We start from the raw sequence: 22,441 nt of genomic DNA, 5'->3' as shown, positions 1-22,441 counted from the left end.
ATCTTGTGTGAAATGCCAGCATCCTACAGACACACAAGAAATATGGACCAGCTCTGAAGAGGAAGGAAGTCTGGAAGAGATGAAGTGGATATGCCAAAATACCCAGGCACAAAATGGAATGAAAAATTCAAGAACACAACAGCCTGAGGCAGGCAAAGGAAGAAGGATGCTCTGATATCTTAAGAAACTAATAGTAACACTACCCACCCCTGCAAAAATCAAATCACTCAAGCCAGTAAAAATACTCAGCTTCTATTGCAAAAGAAACAAAAATCCAAACCACAGTATTATGAAGTAAGAGAAGTGCTAAGAAAAATGACAAATCAGAGAGAAACTGCAAAATCAAAAGTTCTGAGAGCCAGAAAGAGGAAATAGTTCAGAGTCAAAAGTCAGAGGCACTCATCCAGAGAAGATGGGCAGTTTTCTCCATTAAGAATCAAATTTAAAGCAAGAGATTTCAAACTACCCAGATCAGTTATCCCTTAAATGGAATCCTTATGGACCTGTTCTCACTCTCATCCATCTCTGTGGTTATATACACCTATAGATACATCAAAGGAGGAGATGAAAAGAAACTGCTTATATACAGAGCAGTTAACACTACTGCATCTTCTGAATAAATGTTAACAGTCAAAAAACTTCAGTATTTCTCTAAAGAACACAAAACAGAGGCTACAGAACGTAGCCACTTTTGTGATTCTCTGGTTACCAAAGAGAAGATGGTAAAAAACTGTAGAAAATGTCACTGATCCGAAAATGATGCATACTTAAAAAATAGGTAACACTTCCCAGATGGTGATCCTGATTTAACAACCTGTCTACCTTCAACAGAACATTGGATAAAAACAATTTTTTCCAATTTAAGACAATAATTGAGCATGGATAGAATTTAAACTTTATGCTGACACAGTATGGTTTCATAATTTCTTTCTCTGTGTCCTAGGTTAAAATGAAAAGGTGCGACCAAAGGTATGTATTTTATTACCATCTTCATAAGCTGTTAAAATAGGTGAGGGAGTGTTCTTCATCTCCTCTGTGACTCATCCCTGCTAACTCCCTCCAGGGGACAGTAGCCACTAAAGGGCCATCAAGGTCTCCCATAAGCCCTGTGACTCACAGAATTACTTCATCCCACTGTGAGGTGCCCCACCCAGGGGGAGGAACCAAACATTCCTACCTTTATACAATCTGAGGCTTGGAACACCAGGAGAGCACCACCACTGCATTCCCAGAGGACCAGAGCTCAATAAGCACCACTGGACCTCCAGAGAAGGACTGGATCTTTCCACAGGCTCATTGCTCTGACAAAACCACATCCATCACTCCCACAGGACTGCAGCCACCATTTAATCAGACTGCTGCCACCATCCTGACCAACAGGGTGTCAGGTTGTATCCTGACTCTCAGTTTAAATCAGAGTTTCTGTATTACTGCCTTTATTTTAATTTTCCTATTGAACTGTAGTTCTGACTTGGAATCTCCTGCTGGTTTGCTTTCAAACTAGTACACTGTGAGATGTCTTAATTTCAAATTTCATGGTTTTTCTTAATGGAAGCATACTCTTTATTATGTCTTTACACTAATAACAATCTAAAGATTAAAAATAAAAGGTACACACCTGTTCTTCTTCTGTAAAAGGTACAAGTGCCAGTGGTGGCAGGGGCTCCTCTTGTAAAATAGGCAAAAATTCCTTATCCAGAAGGTCTGAAGGTATCTGTAAGAAAGAAAAAGAGCATTCTACTACATGCAAGTATTTCTACTTCAGGGATGATGGCACACACACTGATTCACAATTTTTATTCTTCCAACTCTGTCTCCCTTTACCCAGTACTTCCAGTAACTCTTACTGGGGGTGAGTATAACTCTGCTGCAAATTTACAACCCTCAGAAAAAAAGTTCTTACAAACAAGGCATCCAAAGCACCACCCACCCACAAGACCACAGACATCAGAACTCAAACTTACACACCACTGCAGCTGAAATCTGAATCAAGTGACATTTCATCTACTGCTTTTAACTTCAATACATTTTTATAGCCAGATTTTTAATTAACAAAACTGCCACCTACAGCACAGAGGTTGCATTTAATTTGAAATAAGCAACTCAAATTTATAACCAATGAGGAAAGTAAAAAAAAAAAAAAAAAAAATTTCAAACAAGACTAAACCCAAACCAACCAAAAAAACATACAAAAAAGCCAATTACAATGAACTATATGTATAGATTAACTAGAGAACACTAATGACTTAAATCAAAATACATGTTAACATTAATTTTGAATCAGAAGCTCCATCAATAGTTGTAACCTTGAGAATGTGGACAAGAACCACCAATTACATACAGCAACTGAGCTCCAATTATGCCAATGGACAACTGCCCCAAAAATATTTAGTTCATAACACTAAAGACTTTTTTTTCTTTTAGATGTGTGCCAGCAGAAGTCTTCCTGCTTTCAGTCAGTCTCTCTTTTAATTAGAAATTCAACAGCTTAAAAACATTTCTGACATCCACTAGCTGACCTGAACCACTGTCAAGAGTCCTTTCAGTCTTCATAACTAGAATCACTCAACACCCTGGAAACATGTGCATAGCAAAAGAAAGACATACTCTAATCATAATGCCCTTCTGGCAAACACATAAGATAATATTCTTTTGGACCATTCATAATAATCAGAGAACTTCCTGTATCACAGGATATTTGAGGGTTGTTTGAATCAGCCCCAGGAGCAGAGGTCTCAGCATCATCTGACATAACAAACACAAACTGCAAAAAACAGTGACTTCTGACTGGCTGACCTATTCAAGCATAACATCAAGATCTAAATCACAGTTTCCTGAAGTAGAACAGGACAATTCTGCATGTTAAAGCAAGGCTTTAAACTATACCATACTTAACAGACTTAGAAAAATCTTTGACATTCAACGCCCTTAAATCCATTATTTAAGCAATGCAGGGCTCCCAGCGTTGTACAAGAACGTCAGCACAGCCAAGTCAGGAACTTGAAGCTGTGTGTGCACATGTCCACTCCAAGCTCAAAGCATAATCTTGACATCACTCCTTGCAGTCCCTCCCTCCCCCGAGGGTAAGCTCTCAGGGGCATTCAGACCTCCAGGTCTGCTGTAACAATAAACAATAACAACTACTGCCACCATCTAAAGAAAAACCCAACGTTTACAACTGCAAAGTTTATTAATTATTTGCCTGAAAGATCTCTGAAATTTTGTATCATCTTTTACATCACTGAGAATCTTTGTTTGAAGTGAAACCAGAAGGAAGTCGTTGATTTTCTATACTGCTCTTATGCATTACATGTCATAGTTTCTGTGTCCTGATTCCCAGAGAAGGGAGCTACCTGAGGACTGCTTTCATTGGGCCAGTCACCTGCTAAAGTGAACTGATAAGATGGGATAGAGACCTCTTGCTTTTTTCAGATGATCTGCTCATATCATTTATTGCCTGACTTTGTAGCTGAATCAAATAACTATTATGCACTACATTAAATAAAATCCTACTGAGGCAAGCAAATCTGCACAGCTGCAAGGCGACTTTAACCCTCAGTCATCTGTGGCAGTGAGACTGAATATGGCAATCAGGTTTTTTTGTTCTCTGGGGTACAGGAAGTTACCCCTAAAATGGAAGAAAAACAAAAAAAAAACCAAACAAACAAAAAACCCCACACAAACAAAAATACAAACAAACAAAAACCCCAAAAACATAGTGAATCTGGTAAAAGTGCAATCAAATAAGTGCACACATGAAAATCCCCACAATCAGCCCTCTTCACTCTGGGATTGAAAGGGATATGTGATTTCTTTGTCCATAATCACAAAATACAAACTACTACTCCTAATCACAAGACTGTCATTAGGAATAGACACACAAGGGCACCTTCCTCTTCCTGCTCACCTTATTATCCTTTAGAAAAAGTGCCAACATTTCTTCTCTCCCATAGCGATAGTCTGCTAGTTTGTACTTGGGCAAGGCCGGAGACAGAGGAGGGGATGTCACACTCCCGCCACTAGACAAAGCTCGCAGCCTAAGAGGAAGCAGAAAAGCAATAAACATGAACTGAGAATATGCAAACCTGTGCTACCATCCTCTGCACGTTTACAGATTTGACACAAACAAAATAAACACAATACTGAAAGTAAAGACATTAACAGTTTAACTTCAAAACTCTCAGCGCTTCAATAGGAGGAGTGGAAGAACTTCCCTTGTTTCACCCACAGCCAGGAAAGCAAGAAATAACAGAATTCCCATGAGCACATCAAGGAATTCAAGTTGCCCCAGGAAAACTCTTATACTGACTATACAGCAAGGCAGCTATACCCCCCTAAAGCCTTGCCCAAGCTATTCACACAGGCTGCACACAATCAGTGGGATACCTTAAAGACAACAGCTTCCCTTTGCCAAGAAAAATTCTTACTGTGCTAGAGAGTGCAGCAAATATTAAGCCAAGGAAAGAGTTTATTCAGATGTTTCATCAAGTTTAACAGAACAGCACAGTAAATTTTATAATGAAGTTTCTTCTTGTGTCTCTGGAATCCTTCCTTGCCATAAATCCCTTTTACACAAAATAAAGTTAATGGCTTTTATTTTTTGAGAGTGCATGTAACATCTAACTTAGGGTATCAATAAAAGAAAAAATAAAATAAAAAGATATGTACAAAATACAGTGACACTCTACCTCAGAGACACTTGAACCAGCAATCTAATAAATCTGCTTTATGGTAACAGATAAATATGCTAATACATTTGTTCTCATCCCACACAGGAAAGTTACTTGACTTCTTGCAGGTAGCACCTCACTGTTGTACATTATGCCCATTCTGCAGGTGAATTAGTCTCATTCTACACAGCCACTTCCTCAGCTACCGAAATCCTTGGTATTTCTAAGTTTGAGGAATGTTTTACAAAAGGATATGTGTGTAAAGAAACAAAACCCTGCTGATTTTCTTACATTCTTTTTGATGAGCACCTTAGACAAGTAGAACAGTAAAAGCTCTTCTCAGCAATCAAAAAATCCTTGGCAGGGAAGTAGCTCTAAATTAAAACAGTGATTCAGAGAATACCTTTCACCTAATTATTGAAACATGCTTCGATTTGTTTTATTGTCCTTTCTTTTCCTTTGAAGAGAAGAAAAAACGATTTGCAAGTCAAAAGCTGATGTTATTTCTTTAGTTTGGTGCCACCCCGTGGCAGTTCCTCTACATACCACTTCCAAACAAATCGTGCCTGCAGAAGAATTATTTAAAGGCTTTGATGGCTCAGTGCTTTGTTCAACACCAATCAGATCAAAACGTGACCCAGAGTCTCACTGTTAAGTGATACAGCAGCTTATGTGACAGTCATGACTATACCACAAGCCAAAAGAAAAATTATAAATCTTATGTTCTTTATGTAAAAATACACTAATTCACTGAAGTATAATATACGTTTCCATACATAATCTAGTTTTTAAACTAACTGGAGACTCGCTATGACAGTCCCCTCACTGTGACACAGCAATTAAGTTACTGTTGAAATATATGCTTTTTTAGAATTGTCTTCCCCCTTCTCTTTTTTAATATAACTTTGGCTTCCATCCATCAAGAACGTAATCATGTCTGTGTCTTACACTGAAGAACACTCCAGCACAAGATATCTGCCTGGTGGGTATATTTATAGATATTGATAAATTCATGCTTTAACCTTCTTTCATTCCAACAAAATAGACTGAGCTCTCATTGTTTCACAGGCTGCAAATCATGTCTTACTTCTTCACTGAATCCTCTCCAATTTCTGTATATTGTGTATAGAAATGTGTCAGCAAAAGTGAATGTATTCAAGTAACAGCTCTATCACATGCTCTGCAGCAACTCTATTTCCTATAACCACTCTGCATTCCCATTCACACACTTGGACATCAAACACTCTTCAGAAACCACACCATTCACAATTCTTGCTTGTAACTGAACTCACCAATACTTTAACAAGAAATTGGAACAAATACTGAATAATCACACCTGTGCAATTGCTCTTTTACAAAAGCCAGGACAATGCATGTCAGACAAGCTGTAAAACTAACAGCTGACAAAATTAAATGACAGCATGGAGTGCCTTGAACACAACAGCTCTCTTTTCCTGACACTTTTCAATACAAATGTGCAGGACACTGACACAAAACCCACATTTTTCCCATATTCCATACAGGGATTCAGTTTTTTAAAACTGGAAAAAGAAAAAGCTTGCTTAGCTGTAGATTTAAGTATAGTGAGGAGAGTTTAGGAACTTCCTTTTTAACATTCATCACACAGAAAGACTGAACAAGCACATCTTCAATTATTCTGTGCATACCTCTGAGATCATAAACATTATTCCTCCTTCAAATGCTTGGCAGCAAGGTAAATATTATGCATTAACATAACAAAAAGCCCAACTCAATTCCTACACAATGCCAATTCACAAAATGAAGACTGATTTTATAACATTGCTTTAGATCACAGGCCAGGGACTAAGGCAAAACAGGACAAAATAAAGATAGTATATCCCATTCAGTCTCATAATCAATTCTGCTCCAAAGGAAAAAAAAAAGTCCTTTTAAACAAGTTCTGGAGTCTGACAAAATAGACAAAACTTACCATTCAGGCCCAAAGTTAAGTGTCTGAGTTTCTGCTGCCATTTTTTCCTGTTCTATTCCTCTTTTTTAAAAAGTGTGAACCTGAAAAATAAAGATATTTATTATGAAAACAGCTGGATTGATACAGCCCTTCACAGATTAATTCAAAATACAAAAGCACACCTGGTCATGCAAAGAAGTGAAAAAACTGACTACAGTGAATTTTTTTTTAAGGAATCCATTTCAGCTTTCCAACGCAGACTGATTTAGTAATATAGGAGCAACTGCATCAAGATTTCTTCCCTAAATCCCTCTTTTAACAGCTCAAACAGGACACTGGATTAGGGTGTCTGAGGAAACAATTTGTACAAACACAGAGAACTTGATGCATAATCCTCTTCTCCAAGAACAGTAATGCTTAATTAACAGAATTGCTGCTTCCTGACAATTACAAGAGGATAAAAACCCCACTAGAATTACAGCAAGACAGATTTGCCAGCTGAGTGGCAGAGTATTCAAGAATTTTCCACTGCTCATTCTTGAAAAATAAGCCTTCTAAAGATTGAGTACATCCAATGCTACCAAATACTCCAAAATTCTGCAGGCAAATGACAGTATTTCTTTCATTCTTGGTTTTATTAGGCAAAAGAAATGCATAAGTTCAGACTCCAGCTGATTTCATTACTATTAGCCAAGGTAACTCCTGCAGACACTAGGAAGGCTCAAGTCAAGCTCCTACATATCCAGAGTGTATGGATGAGAGCAGATGAAGCCATAGAGGAGGGAAAGAACAAGACTAAGGTAAAGTAACTTTTCCCTAACAGAACAAGTCCAGCCCAGGCAGTTCTGGAGGAGTGCCCTTTCATGCAATAAATACAGCTCCTCTTTCCTTCCAGCAGCAGCCAAATCCAAGTCTGCAGAGGAAGATAGGTTGGTTTTTTAAAAACCAAACACACTGTAGGTAAAGCCCAAGAAAAAGAAGAATTTGAAGCATCATCTTCAGACACTGGTTGATTAGAATTCAAGAACCCATAGCACCAGGGAGGGAATTTTGCTCTATCAGAACCACATTCCTTAGCAGATCCAGGGACTAAATAAGGAACTTCATGAGTTTGTCTATACTTTGCATGAAAGGGTGATGAAAAACAAAATCCAGGGAGATAGAGGTGGAAAGGGCGTTACTGAAAAAAAAGCCAGACAAAACTAAGCAAAGGAAGCTTTTTTCCCTTCTATTTATTCCACAGAAGTAATGATATTAAAGAAAACAAATCAAGACTCTCAAAGTGAGAAAATGACAAAGCATGCTAAAATGAAATATGCTAAAATTGCTTGAGCAGATTTCACCCAAATACTCTGGGCATAAGATTACAAATGCTTATAAACTCCCTGCAGTCTAAACCCACCAACTAATGTTTGGCTTATGTATTTTAGCAACATGCTGTGTCTTCTTTATCCCATACACAAAGTAAATTATATACAAATCTTAATGGTTTTATTTTCACAATAATTCTAGACAATTAAATGGAATTACTCTTACTACTTGCACCAAAAGCTAATACAAAAATACCCAGATATTCTCACAGGCCTAGTCTGAGATGATTCTGGTCTGATCTGAGTTGCCTTTTTGAAGGGCTTACAGCTAATGAGAACATTCAAGCTATATCCATTCACCACCCTGCATATCAGAATATAAGGTGAGATACCCAAAGACAATATGCAACAGCCACAAGAGAAAATACTGTGGGGCAATTCAAGTAAACCATCATGCACACTTGGGCAGAAAGAAGCCTCTAACACAATTCCTAGCAGCCTTAATTGGATGGCTGTCCCTCCATTCCTGCAATGCCTGTAACCCTTCTGCTGGGGCTGCGTGGGGTGGAGAGTTTTCAGATCAATCCATGTGAATCACCAGGGAACCTGGGATCTTTAACTCCTAACATCAAAGCTAGTCTAGTATCAGTAATGCCAAAAAGGCTGGCACTCAGGGTTAAACAACAAAAACATCAGATACAAGGACAAAGCACTAAAACCCAGTTAGGACCAAGCTGTTCACTGGTTCTGGACCCACTTGGCCCCACTGTTCAGCCTCTGCATTATCTTCCCAAAATATTGAGGATGCTGTCATGTTTCTCTACTAGACTTCTAATGCTAGTCTCATCCCAGTGAGCTGCTGAATGGCTTTCCCTTTCCCTCATTTTGGCCACCACACTTTGTTTTGTGAACTCTTCCTCTTCTGTACTGCACTCAGCTAAGTTACTCCATCCCTAAAAGTTCTGACTGTATGAATTGTGAACTGAAAACAAGACGACTGTAAGCGATTGAAATTGTACTGAACACATCCCCTCTGAAACAGAATAAACCAGACATGCATGTGATCTGAACAGATGTGACAGGTGAAATGAACAGGCAACATTACCCAGAAATAAAACACACATTAAAAAGGAATTACAGGCAAGTCTGGGAGAAAAATATTGGACAAGAGACACCCTGGAAATGGGCAATGATTTGGGAGAGGGAGGGCAAAGAACAGGGAAAAGGCTCAGGAAAGCTAAGACAGCAAGTGCACCAGAGGAAAACACTAAAGCCACATGAGAGCAGATAAAACAAAGGGAGTGGAAACCCTGTGCTGCTTCTGCTGGCTCTCGAAGTGGCAGCCAAAAGGGGAGAGCATGGAGACCAACCTGAGAGGAGCCTCTGCCAGTGACTGCACACCACACCTGGCTCGTGTGCAGGAGAAGCTGCACTAACTGGAAAGGCAAGTTGGAGTGGACAAGGCAGCACTCGCATCACAGGAGGAGAAAGTCAGGGTGGAGCAAGAAAAAGGATGAGGAATTCAGAGACAGGAATGAATGATCAGGTCACTAACTTCACGCTTTTTGCTTAGCCAAAATGGTAAACTTATCACATCTTTATTATCTAGATCATTTTTCTGGGTCTTAAAATTCAGTATTAATAACAGAAATGTTGATTTTGGTATTTATTAAAATGCTGCTCCCTTATTAATCAAGGATGGCAAATTACAAAAATAACATATACCTAATATTTCCTCCTTGATATAGTTTGATGAGGGAAAAGCCCCTTTCTGAAGAGCTAGTTTTGCGAGTTGAGGTTTTCTACAAATCAAAGGTTATTCATGCAGGAATCTCCACAGTACAGATTTTACATGGGCAGAGAGCACATGGGCAGCCTCAAGCTGAAGCAAGAAACTGAGGCAATATTTTGATAGTGGCAAGTTAATACCACTGCTTGGCCAAGGCAGCTACCTGGTGCTTCCCACCACTCCTCCAAACTGGAATATTTTTCCAAAGTTTTCTTCAAATAAGGTCAATACTTGATCAGGTGCCAGTGCAACCCTACAAACAGTTGGGGTTTTCCTGCATATTTTTAGGGCAAAATGGAATTGGGACCCTATTTTACTGAGGTGACAGCCACAACCAGCCACCAACTTGCCATCAGCATGCAGGAGTGAAAAGAGAAATCACATCAACCCCACCAACAACCTGGAGGCTGGCAAGGGGAAAAAAACCCTATTTTGTCAGCTGTTTAGTACTTTGAAAATCAGAAGTCCACCCTATGAACAGACACAAACTGTAATCTAATAACATGAAGCCTTTAAGTGGCTTTCACTCACAATTAACAGGTAATATTATACATGCAGAAGCTGCCATCAGCAACACTCATTTCACTGGCTTACTTTAGGAACAATGGCTATTTTACCAAGCTTAGTTTCTTAAATTATTTTTCAAGCTCACTATTTAGTACCTTACAAATGTATTAAAGCTCTCAAATATCTGCTACAGACACAAGCCAGAACTTGATTCTACTAGCTAGATTTATGTGTTAAAATGTGTAAGATGTTTCAGTTGAAGGTCAACAATTACTGTGGCACCACATTTTGCCCATAACCTCTGGTATCTTATGTAAAACATACAGCTAGCTAATAAATATCTAGCCAAAAAGCTGTTTTCAGAGATTTGAAATATCAAAACTACCACATTTTCCAGACTTTGCTCAAGCTCACATAATAAAATTAAGGTTCATTTATTACTGATGGGCACCTGCATTAAGACTTTCAGGCAATGCTGAATTGCTACATTTCCATTACAGAATTCCCTCAGCTAGTAGCACATGACTATCTGTTCATCAAGATGTTCTGGGTAGAGACTACCAAGAGAGAGGTTCTTGGCATTCTAAGTTAAGCCTAGGCTGCATTCAGGTCTGACAATCTAATCTTTTCTGCAGACAAAAAAAAAAAAAAAAAAAAGATTTGGACTGTCATTGCAATTTATAGCTTTGGGACCACTGCATGCTTAGGTTTTTAATTAACTTTGGAAAGCTAAACCTTGAAAAATGCATACCACTGATCCTTTCTATACACAGCTATTTTATTTTTAAATGGTCTACTCTTTGATCAGAGAAGTTTAAGAAGAAAAGTATCCTTTCCTTTCAAGATAGTTCTGTTGCTACTGAAGGTCTGAAAGAGTCTTTCAAACGTAGAAACTGGATGAAAATGTGAGAACCAAAGATCACAACAGAAATCCAACACGAAAAGTCTTAAGTGGAAGGAAGTGGGTTGTCCTTAAAGAACTATGGAGAAGGAATTTAACAGTAGTGTTCCACCATTCAACAGCAACATTACATCAAGATGAGAAAACTTCACCTTCCACAAGCAAGAAAACATTCCACAGGCAGCTACTAGAGCTAGCTAATGTCAGTGCCAGTAACTGGGTTTTTCAAAAAATTAACAGGTTCACTGAAAAATTTATGCTGATTTTCTCTAAATTTTGAAATATTAAGGATGATCCACAACTGTATGAAAGCCACTTTTGAAGTACAATGGTAAACAGGATGACTCAGGTGGCTACACAACCTGTTTGATATTAATCACTGGCTAAAGCAGACAACACTGATTAAAGGACACTGACATAATTAAGGCCAGGCAACATAGATTTATGGAAGACATGCAATCAAAATATACTTTTGTAAGAACAGAAAAGTCATTGCTTGAGCAAGTAGATAAATTTTAACTTCTGTAGGACATTTCAATTCAGTAGAACGTTAAAAAGGACAAAATCATTTAGAACCACACAAAAAATCTCAAATCATCATAACCTAAGTTTTCTTCTCTTCCAAAGAATCTACAACAACTCATCTCAGACAGAACAAAATTCTCAAAACCAACTAAGAGGTAAGAAGCTATCTTCTACAGTCTGTAACATTGGCCACAAAACTTCTAAAACCTAAGGATGACAAACATGGATATGGTAAATAATGGAAATGACACATCATCAATAGTACCACCATGAATTATTCAATGACTCAGTCCAGTACAGCAGGTTGCACTGAATAAGGCAAAGTCAAGAGACTCACAAGCAGAAAACACAGGTGATATATAAGAAATGTAAGACTATTCTGGAAAAACACAGTCCTGCAACCATGCTGAGATGTATTACATTAAGAAGAGCTAACAAAAACCACTTAATCCAAGAAAACAAAAATGCAGAGTAAATATACACCAAATTTTACCACTGAAGTGATACTGTGCCCTTTCTGTTGTAAGGAGCAAAAGAGCTGATAAATCAGGGGTTCAAAAATTGATAGAATCTGACAGATGTGCCCTACAGTGAGAAGAAAAAACACCAACAACATACTAAAGCTCTATTTATTGAGCTTTGAGAAAAAATTAAGTATCTTAGTCTGTAAATGATCACTTCAGGTAAAAATATCAGAAGATCCAAGTTGATTCACTGAAGGAAAACTTTTGGAGATAATCAACAAAGCTACCTTATTTTAGATCAATGTGAAAATAGTTCTACTAAGTATGTTCTAGTTTAAACAGAAAATTAATCAGAGAAAGAAAAAACCTATTAGTCACATTATACAAGATGCCAGACGAGTCACAGGAGTCCCTTCTGGCTTACCAAACTTGATTCCTGATAAAGACGTGAATTTTCCAAGGCCTATCTACCCACACACCAGAAAGCTCTTCCTAAGGGAGCAATGTCCAAACCATCCACTTCTCCAGAAACTGTGCCTCTATTATTACACTTACATTTCTAGATCTCTTGAAGTCTTATAACCTCCCTGTCTCAAACCCTTGCCAAAGTATTGCAATCTCTTGGCAATTTCTGATCAGAAATTGTCCATGACTACCTCAAACAGCACTTTAAAACTGGCACTCCCCTGCTCACTGCACAGGTGCACCTAAAGCTTTATGGAGCACCTCAGCTTGCAACGTGTTGCACCCCAGTCAAGAAGGACAAATACAAGTAGCCCTTCAAGGACAGAACTGACACAAGAGACGAACAAGACCTACACACCTGATAACCAAATCAAAAAAGAATTGAGAACATTAAGTAACACAACTCAAGATGTTCTCCTCCTTTCCCACCTACTATTGTGAACTTGGTGGTTGGATGTAGGCTGGAGAATTTCCACTTCTTGCTTCACCTGCACACAGCCAAAGGTGAACACTTTTCCCACTTCCCCCACCAGAACACAGCGTGACCTCCACCTTCATTACCAGACTCCAGGCAAAGGCAGACACCAGCGATTAAACTCCAAGCAGAGTCAGGGAACCACACCCTTGGCCTTGCCACTGGCTGGAACACAAATGCTTCTCATTCCAAATCCTATCCCAAAATCCTGGCTAGAGCTCACTTTCCAGCTTAAAAACAAAGCAAACAAAAATCACTTTCCCATCTGTCTACCTTGTACATGGAAAACTTGCTGGTAGATAACTATTTCACCTGTGCCCTTCCACAAGGCATGACAGATCAAGATGCCAAGTCTGCCTAGCTGCTCCCCAGCAGGGCCAGAAGCCAGACTGTGAATGCAACCAAAACCCCAGTGCACCATACACATTATATACCCATAATGTTTTCAAAGTGGAGGAACACAGCTTCAGACTACGGTCACTGACAACAACCACTGAGTTAAGAGATCTGGGTGGCTGAGAGGTTCAGGGGTTCGTTTTTAACATATCATTTAAATAACCAGCTTCTTTGGCCTTTGGATATTCTCTCCCTCCCCTCCCACCCTGTTCCTTAAGGTTTCCTGCTCTTGCAGTTCTGAGACATCCTAAACTTCAGGAAACAAACATTCAACAGTGAGTGTTTAATAAAATATTCTAACAGAGAGAATCAGCATGTCTATCAGACTGCATACTACATATGAACTATAATACTTTTTAATAGCATACCCATTTTTGCAAAATTTGCCAAAAAATTCACTTAATTTGATCTAAGAATTATATCTTTGTAAATTGACTTGTCATGTTAGCCTGATCCTGGCCTTAGTACTCTTAAAACTCAGTGTTAAAGAGAAAATCACATATGCAGATGATTCAGCATTAACTAAGCCTACCATGAAAGCTTCCACCTGTTTTAATGGTGGTTGAATGGGGCATCTGATTTATTAAGTCAAGTTATGAAATGTTTTTACATAAAAACCTTGCCATATGCTATTCCATGATCAGCCTCACTCACTTTCTGTCACACACAGTCTAACACTGACGTCAGCCCTGCTTTGTGCAGGAGGCTGGAGCAGACAACCACCAAAGGCTCTTCCAACTAAATCATCCTCAGATTCTAACACACATGGCTCCAAAAATCACTTTATAAATCCATTATTTGCCAGCCAAACCAACTCCTTCCACATGACATTCTGACTCTAAGACTGAATGCACATAAATTCAGCTATTCAGCTATCTATCATCACAAATTTCATCACAAAGCCAAAGTCATCTCTGCAGTGTCCAGAGTGTATCTCCTCCTTGTTTCTTCCAGTCTGAATGGACACCCCACCACACATGGATCCCATCTGCTTTCACCCAAACTGACCAACCCATGGACATCTATACCCTCTGAGTCTCCCAGTCACACAGGCCAGTATCTTTACCATAAAATACTACTAACAGAATGCAACATGCATGTATTGTCAGGAAGAGAAGGAACATAAAAGAAACTGTTTCATTGTAACCAGAACCTGAAAAAGTATTTGTCTACTGAATAAAAAGGACAAAATTTCAAGTAACAAAACACAAACTGTAGTGCATCATGCTTAGTTTCACTGGAATAGTAACTATCTAACAATACAAAAATATCTTTCTAAACAGTTTTTGTAACTGTATATGGAAGCTTTATCTGTTCATAATGACAAACTACATATACAAGCAGACCTACTAAAGCCATCAAGTTATGCTCTTTATTTCCCTAAATTTTTTAAACATATGGCCAAAAAGAGAATTATGATAACGATCTGTTTTAATAACTGAGATGATCAAAAATTAGAAAGTGATCCAGAAAGCAGTCAACAACACAGTATTTTAAAACAATTCTCTAAATAGCCATCAAAAACTTTCACTGACCTACACACTCTACAACCTCTACACAGCTCATGGGATTCCTTCTGCTTTTCTCATAATCCTGAGGTCTACATATCCAGCTTCTATATATTACAAGCTTTAAGGATTACAGGAGAGGCTCACTCCTGAAAAAACACACTTTGATTTCATGCTTGGGAAAAACCTCAGATGCATCAAAACAATTCTATGCATCCTTCCCATTTAAAAAAGAAGAGAGGCAAAGAAAAATTTCAATGGCAGCCTAGCTTCCCATGCAGGCACCAAGCCATGTCTAGCGTGTCCAAATTCAAGGAATGCTTAATCACCTTTAGAGGAAATGGAATGAAAGCCCTCCCTCTGCTAAAAAAGAGAAGTGGACACATTTTGTAATCAACACACAGTGGCAATCTCAGCTCCTAACAAAGCAATGCAAAGACCTCAGCCTGCTACAATCTCCAGCTGCCATCTGAGCTAAACATAAAAAAAATAATGGTATTAAACATGCCCATGATGAACTGGTTATATATATCCACACACATATTGCCACCAACCACAAGAGGGCCAATACTCTACAGACCTTGTCACTTAAAGCACTTAATTCTTAGTTCCATCCATAACTTAGGCACACCTTGAGCAAACTTGCTACATTTTCTCACTTCTGGTGATTTTCAAGCCAGATCCCTTATGCAAACAAAAAAAACGTTCTGGCGTTGAGAGCAAGAGATACAAGGAGAGGCTAATCTGGGCAGGAAACCGACTTAGTTCTCAAAAGATCAAACCCCATCCCCCCTGCAGCATTTCACACACCTTGCCTTTCAAATGTCACTCTATTAATTAAAATAAATTGATGAGAAAACCACACAAAGCAAGAGTCCCTTTCAAGGCAAATGCTTCCCCAGTAAACAAGGAAAAATGTTTCTCCTCACCAAAGCATCCAATGGCTCTCTAGGAAGCTCTGTAGGGAGAAGGCTCCCTTGCTCTGCCCCATGGCTCTATCTATAATCATGAATTATATATAGTTTATCTCCACTAATCTTTGAGCAGAAGCACTGAAGGGGCAAAAAATAAGAGAAAAAGAAGAATTAAGAAAAAATTGCTAGGAAATTGATTTTTTTTTCCTAAATCAGACTATGAGAGAACTTAATACCATACTTTGAAGAGTCCTAGGGAAGAATTTTAAAGACCTCAATGAAAGAATAAGAACCATATATATGACAGTTACTCGAACTTGCAAGACCAGACAAAAGTAGCCAAAATGAGATTTCACATTCTTAGTAATTAAAAAAAAAAAAAATAAATGAGCAGAGAGGCCAAAGGGGAAAGCACAGATCATAGTACCCAGCTCATCTTCATCAGTTACTGTGAACCAGTGTTTTCCCTTTCAGGTTTACATGGAAAGATCTTTCAGCACAGAGATATACCAGCAAAGCCTTCAGCCACTCATCTGTACCAACAATTTGTTCCATGGGACTCTGACATCTAGGGTTGTTTTTATTTTAATGAAGTATCTATAGATCTTAAAAAAACTACTGATTTTTTTCTTACATTCAGGTATGAGGAATTCCAGTGACAGAACTTCATTCAGACATGAGAGATACAGTGGTGCTCAATTCCTTAAAAAAACCCAAAACCTACTTTGCACTCCCTTTTTACAGTTTTTTTCCTCAACTGAGGAGTAAAACAGGAAGGAAAAAACTAATGACAAAGCCCTCAACTGTCTATTTACAAGCATTTTTTTCACTTACATAATCACAGGGATCATAGTTTTAGTTTACTATATGTTTTAGAAACACAAGCAAAAATGCAAACAGGAGCACCTGAGGATATTTTACAATCCTCAAGATCAACACCTGTAACAAAAGTAAGAGTCCAAGTTTTCACTGGGGTACCAAATTTTTTTAAGCACCCTGTGAAACAAATCATTGCTGCTCCAAAACCCACATTGCATTTTAGTTCTATGCTGATGGTTTAAAACACAGGCTCAAGAAACCATTCATAAAAAGGCCCCAAAATAAATACAGTGAGCAGGTGTCCCCAGGCACATTCCCGTATCCAGGGGCTGGGAGAGCCTGAGAAGCTCTTAAAACCATTCAACCCCAGTATTTACATACAATATTGCCAGATACTGAAGCAGTTTATCAAAGTCTCAAAATAAAAGGTGACATCCAAGTTCCAGGGCTAAAATTCTGCCTTCATTTTAATCCAGCAGACTATTAGACAGAAACTTTATTTTTTTTTTAATCACACATTCATTCAGAAATTAACACCAGGCACACAACCACTGATATCAACTGACTTGTACAACTACATGAACCTGGGGAGCAAAGCAGGTGCAGATGGGGCCATGGACACTCAACATTTCTGCTAGCACCTCCATTTCTGCTAGCATGTCCAGGAATAATTAGGTCACACATTTTTACACCGGCATCAACTAACTGCTCAAAGGATACCTATTCAAATGCATGGCAAGAAAACCAACACCTCATAGCAATAATGCTCTTATTATCCACTGCAGTCACCACCCAATAACAAAACTTAAAACTAGCAAAACAAAGCTTTTGTTGGTGACAACTGCAACCAATTTTGTTTACAAAGGTTTCCAATTATCACACTGTGTATCAACCAAATGCTCCATTCACAGAACAGCAAATTAATTTTTGTTTATTAAAGAGTTTCTTAAGAACAAAAGCAACCAGCAGAATCATAAGAAAAAAAATTCACACGTACTTTCCAGGAACTTGCCCAAGTCAGCTCCTGAAGCAAGAAAATAAAATGTGCAGCAAGAAGTTAGAGGAATATAATCAGAATTCAAAAGTCCTTTTCCCATCCCCCCAAGCAAACAGATATTCAAGAATTACAGTAAAAGCAGCACACCACGAACGTTGAACTGAATGTTACTGGGGGAAACGTGGATTTTTATTCCAGGAGCACTACTTGGCAATACCTCCTTTTGGCCTACACCTTGTCCCAATTCAAAGTGCAATCAGAGAGAACTGAAAAAGCCGTAAGTACTCTGTTGACACTGAAACTACTTGTCTTGGATCAATACCAAACGTACACAATTGTGATCGATGCTTTCTTCAGCCTGCCAAGGCTTCTCCAGTCAAACACTGCCGGTCACCGCTGCTCCCAACACCCTGCTGCCTGCGCGGGGGAAGGCTCGGAGCTCCCTCCTTCCTCGGCCAGTGTAACCCGACAGGGCCGGGCGTGCTCGAAGCGGGGCTCACCGCGGCGCTGCCGCTGGGCTGGGAGGGGACGAGCGAGTTCACAAGGGTCAGTGCGAGGGGAGACGGCCCCGGAGGGCGCTGAGGAGCGGCGGGCGCCCCGCCGCCGCCTGACAAGTACCAAGGACCCGCACGGAGAGCTCAAGGCCCGCTCGCCCCAGCTCCAACGACCCCTGCAGAGGCCCATGGGGAGCGCAGGGGGGCCCTCCAGGCGCACCCTCCCACCCCCCTTGGGCGGCCTCGCCTCCCGGTTAGGCCGCGGGGCGCCTCGGTGCAGCGGCAGCCGAGGCGGACGGGAGCCGCCGGCAGGGCCGGTGGTCGGGCGGGGCGCGCGGCGGCGGGGGCGTGGTGGGGACGGCCGGGGCAGCGGCGGGGCCGGGCGGCGGCGGGACGGCGTTACCTGCGCTCCCGGGCGGAGAGTCCCTCACAGCCGCGGCGGCTCCTCAACCCAACAACACAAGATGGCGGGTGCGCCGCCACGCAGCGTCACGTGAGGGTGAGGCCACGCCCCCAGGCCCCGCCGCGGGACCCGGATGAAGCAGCGGCGCTTCCCGCCCACCCTCCGTGTGACGTCACGCCGGAGAGGGGCGAGCCTCCAGCGCCCCCTGCCGGACGCGCGAGGCCCCCGCAGCGCCTCCCTCCCCCCCTTCTCCTCACAGCCCTGAGGGGAGATGGAGGGACATGGCAGGGCCGGAAGTCTCCGCGCCTCCTGCCCTGCCCGAACCCCTGGTAATCAAATCAGCGACTCAGTTCCCCTTGCACTCGGCACTGGTAAGGCCACACCTTGAGTCCTGTGTCCAGTTTTGGGCCTCTCAGTTCGGGAAGGATGTTAAGGGGCTGGAGCATGTCCAGAGAAGGGAACAGAGCTGGGGAAGGGTCACCAGTCAGACGAGGAGCAGCTGAAGGAGCTGGGAGCAGAGCTCAGCCTGAGGCTCAGGGGGGTCCTTCCTACTCCCCACAACTCCCTCTGACAGGAGGGTGCAGCCGGGGGCTTGGGATCTGCTCTCAGGGAACAAGGGATAAGAAAACATGGCCTTAATCTGCAGCAGGTGAAGTTTAGGTTGGACACTAGGAAGAAATTCTTCACAAGAGGGGTGATTAGGCCTTGGAAGGGACTGTCAAGGGAGGTCATGGAGTCACTGTTTCAAGAGGTGTTCAAGGAACACCTGGTCTGGTTGACAAGTGGAGATCAGTTACAGGTTGGACTCGATGATCTCAGAGGTCTTTTTCTACCGGAATGATTCCGTGATTCTGCCACCCTCCCGCCACTGTCTCAGACACACAGGCGGCCTCAGCAGCGCAGTGTGGCTCCCAGCCTTATCTGTTTCTTCTGTGTGGCTCCATGAGGCAATTCTGCTTTATCGGTGGCCACGAGAATCTCTGTGAGAAGCCACCGTGTGTGAGCACTCTCAGTGCCCAGGCGCTGAACCTGCTCTCACCCGGACGTTTTGCCGTGGGAGTCACCCTGGGAGGCAGCAGCAGCTGCTGTTGCTGCTGACAGAAAAAGGGCATTAGATGATACATATTTTGACTCTTCTGATGGAAAAATCAGGAGCTCAAGGCAAACTTTCTTCAGCTAAAAATACCAGTTTATTTTTAGTCCCCAAACCCATATTAGTACATGAGGCAGAATAGCCCCATGTGGCTGCTTCAGCGTAAAAAACTATTCTTGGCTGTTACGCATTGCTGAAGGTATAACCGTTTTCAGCTGAAACAGTTTCACTCTAATCATGATGTCAGCCACAACCCATGTAGCTTTCTCCATCCTCTTCTAGGTGAATAAATACTTGTCATTGTGTACTGAATGACAGCCAAAAATGATGCAACAGTGAATACTAGTGATTCTTGTGAGCTAATGGGTTGAAAGCCTGTAATTCTTGGGGCTTATTTTTAGCTGAGAGCTACATAGGACTACCTCACCCAAAAAAACTAGAATGGAATTTCTCCATTAGGAGGCTGGTATGGAAAAGCAAAGCTCCCTAGAAAAGGGCTGGCCTCTGATAAGCTGTATTCAATCCCCCTGGTTGTTGTCACACAGCTTGAGCCAATACTAATAATGATAAAGAGAGGGAGGGAGGGAGGAAAACCGTGCTGCATTTCAAGCTGTCAGTGAGAACTTCCAATTTAATTGCAGAAGCAGCTGTGCCTTGTTATTCTACTTATCAAATGTGAGTTTGAGCACTCAAAAATATTTTCACATGCTCTAAGACAACCTTTATCTGAGATGGAAGATGTTTAGCACTTGTGGAAATTTTTTAATCCCAGTTAGCACAAACATTATATTACTGAGACCAAAAAAAAAAAAAAAACCCCAATTTCAAATTCAAGAAGCATCTGAAACATTCCTCATCTGCAGAACTTGGCATTTCCATAAAATACCTCAAGGAAACTCAGATGACAATCTTTTGGTAATAGCAGATGCATCTTAAATACTCCACAATTCATTCAAGCAGAACAGAGAGAATCTCATGAAAATTCAAGACTGTACCCGTGCGGTAAAATTCCTGCATGGCTCAATGACAGAATGTCAGCTGATATTGTGTAGGTGTGAAATCACCCCAGCAGCCAGTCTGGGTACCAAGGGCATGATGTACTTCAGAGCCCTGGATTACTGTGCCAGTTCATTCACACTATTAAAACCCAAGTGCAGGGAAGCAGCATTCCCAACATACTATAAACTTTCCTTACTAACCCCTCGTTTTCACCCATTCTGGCTTGGATGCGGGAGCCTATCTCCCTCAGTACACTGGTAGGGCTATGAACACAGTGCACAGCTTTGAAATGATCAATAATGATCACAAAGCAGCCCAGAAGAATGTGTCACAGTCATGTTTCCCCTTGCCACTCCTGCATTTTGTTACTTGGAAAAGTGGTTCCCCTGTTTGTTGAAATAACCAGGGATTTTGTCTGGGAAGAATCAATATGTTCTCAGCAGCCTGTTTTCCATGTCCTCATTTGTCACATCCCTAAAAATAATGAAAACAGCAGCAAAGCAGGCAAACATCCAACTGCAGTTTTTAAAGTCAGTCACTTCAATGCATCTGTCACCTCAGGTGGCTTGTGCTGAAAGACACAATACCATAAACAAGCTGCTACTTCTGCAACACTCAATTACTTTTAGATGTCTTGGGTTTATTTGGACACTCCCCTAAGGTTAAAATGTTATTTTGTCACCTTAATCCTCACAGATAAACCCGAACCTTGAGCCAGGAAGAGCTTGATCACACCATTTCCCTTTCGCTCCGCTGTGACCACACTGAGCTCTTTAGGTGAGACTTCCTGCTGCCATAGGCTGTCCCCTGCAGCCAACAACAATGACTGTGACAGGAGCATCCTTGAGAAATCCACTGCAATCTGAGCATCCAGACAGGCTGAACCCACCCTCGGTGCTGGCTGAAGTTTTAGTGACTCCTCTATTGTACTTTGCCTACTCTGGGGAAAGTAACATTTTATTAAACAAAATCCCTTCAGGGATCAAGGACTACCTGAAGTTTCCATTCTAGATGAGTGAAACACATGAAATACTTGAGGCAAGTGTTTGTCCCTTCTGAGAAAGACCACTAAGCACAACAGGTTTCTCATCAAGCTCCTCTACTTGCCATCACTGACTTAAGAGTCACTTGTGGCATGTCAGAGATACCAGAGAGGCATTAATGTACCAGCAGGCATCACTAAGGAGAGCTGGGATTGCCAGGACCTTTGAGAGCCACCTGTGGTGACATCAGGCTTAAAAGGACAGAGCATCAAGGATTGTAATAGATAAATTACAGGTAAATACCACTAAGTGTTTTCACATGGTTTTAGGTGGGAGATACAGCTAGGCAACTTCTCTTTAGTACTTCTGCATAACCTAATGACATGGTTATCTAATCCAAGAATTACTAGTAAAATAGAACAGTTTGGAAAGCAATTAATTTCCCAATGTCCATTTTTGCAAAGCTAGTTTCAAAACACACATTGCTGCCACTTCCAAATAAAGCACATCCAAAAGCACTGATTGTTCACTGCACTGAATGCAGGTCCCAACTAACAGCACCCATTTGAATTGAACAAAACCATAGACAATACTCATTTCCTTACTGAAACTTGTCAGCTGGAGTTGACTCAATTCAATTAAAATAAAACCACTAGAAAGCCTTTTTCCACCCTCTCCTTACCCAGCTGCATGTGCAAAGCAGCAGAACTCAGCAGTGCTTGCTATGCTGTAAAAAAAAAAAAAAACAAAAACAAAAACCAACAACAACAACAAAATCAAGAGCTGCAGTGTCACAATT

General features: G+C 40.9%; 1 protein-coding gene across 12 annotated transcripts in view; it reads right to left on the bottom strand.

Moving 5' to 3' along the window:
* GIGYF2 (GRB10 interacting GYF protein 2) overlaps positions 1 to 18,650 on the bottom strand; it is a 74,380-nt gene extending 55,730 nt beyond the window's left edge. For 8 of the 12 annotated variants that reach the window (XM_066557082.1, XM_066557087.1, XM_066557090.1 and 5 more), the window contains exons 1-5: positions 18,568 to 18,650; positions 17,671 to 17,697; positions 6,622 to 6,701; positions 3,908 to 4,037; positions 1,619 to 1,714 (exon numbers count right to left, since the gene is read on the bottom strand). In XM_066557082.1, the coding sequence (XP_066413179.1) occupies positions 1,619 to 1,714; positions 3,908 to 4,037; positions 6,622 to 6,662 (267 nt within the window). In that variant the 5' untranslated portion in view covers positions 6,663 to 6,701; positions 17,671 to 17,697; positions 18,568 to 18,650. Of the gene's footprint in view, positions 1 to 1,618; positions 1,715 to 3,907; positions 4,038 to 6,621; positions 6,702 to 17,670; positions 18,189 to 18,567 lie in introns of all 12 variants that reach the window. The other 4 variants (XM_066557083.1, XM_066557084.1, XM_066557086.1 and 1 more) reach the window with 4 other exon arrangements.
* Positions 18,651 to 22,441: the final 3,791 nt, after the last annotated feature.

This window comes from Molothrus aeneus, chromosome 10 (assembly GCF_037042795.1).
Source record: "Molothrus aeneus isolate 106 chromosome 10, BPBGC_Maene_1.0, whole genome shotgun sequence".
Taxonomy (NCBI): Eukaryota; Metazoa; Chordata; class Aves; order Passeriformes; family Icteridae; genus Molothrus; species Molothrus aeneus.
The sequence above is the reverse complement of the archived record's forward strand: the minus strand, read 5'-3'. Positions and strand labels throughout refer to the sequence as shown.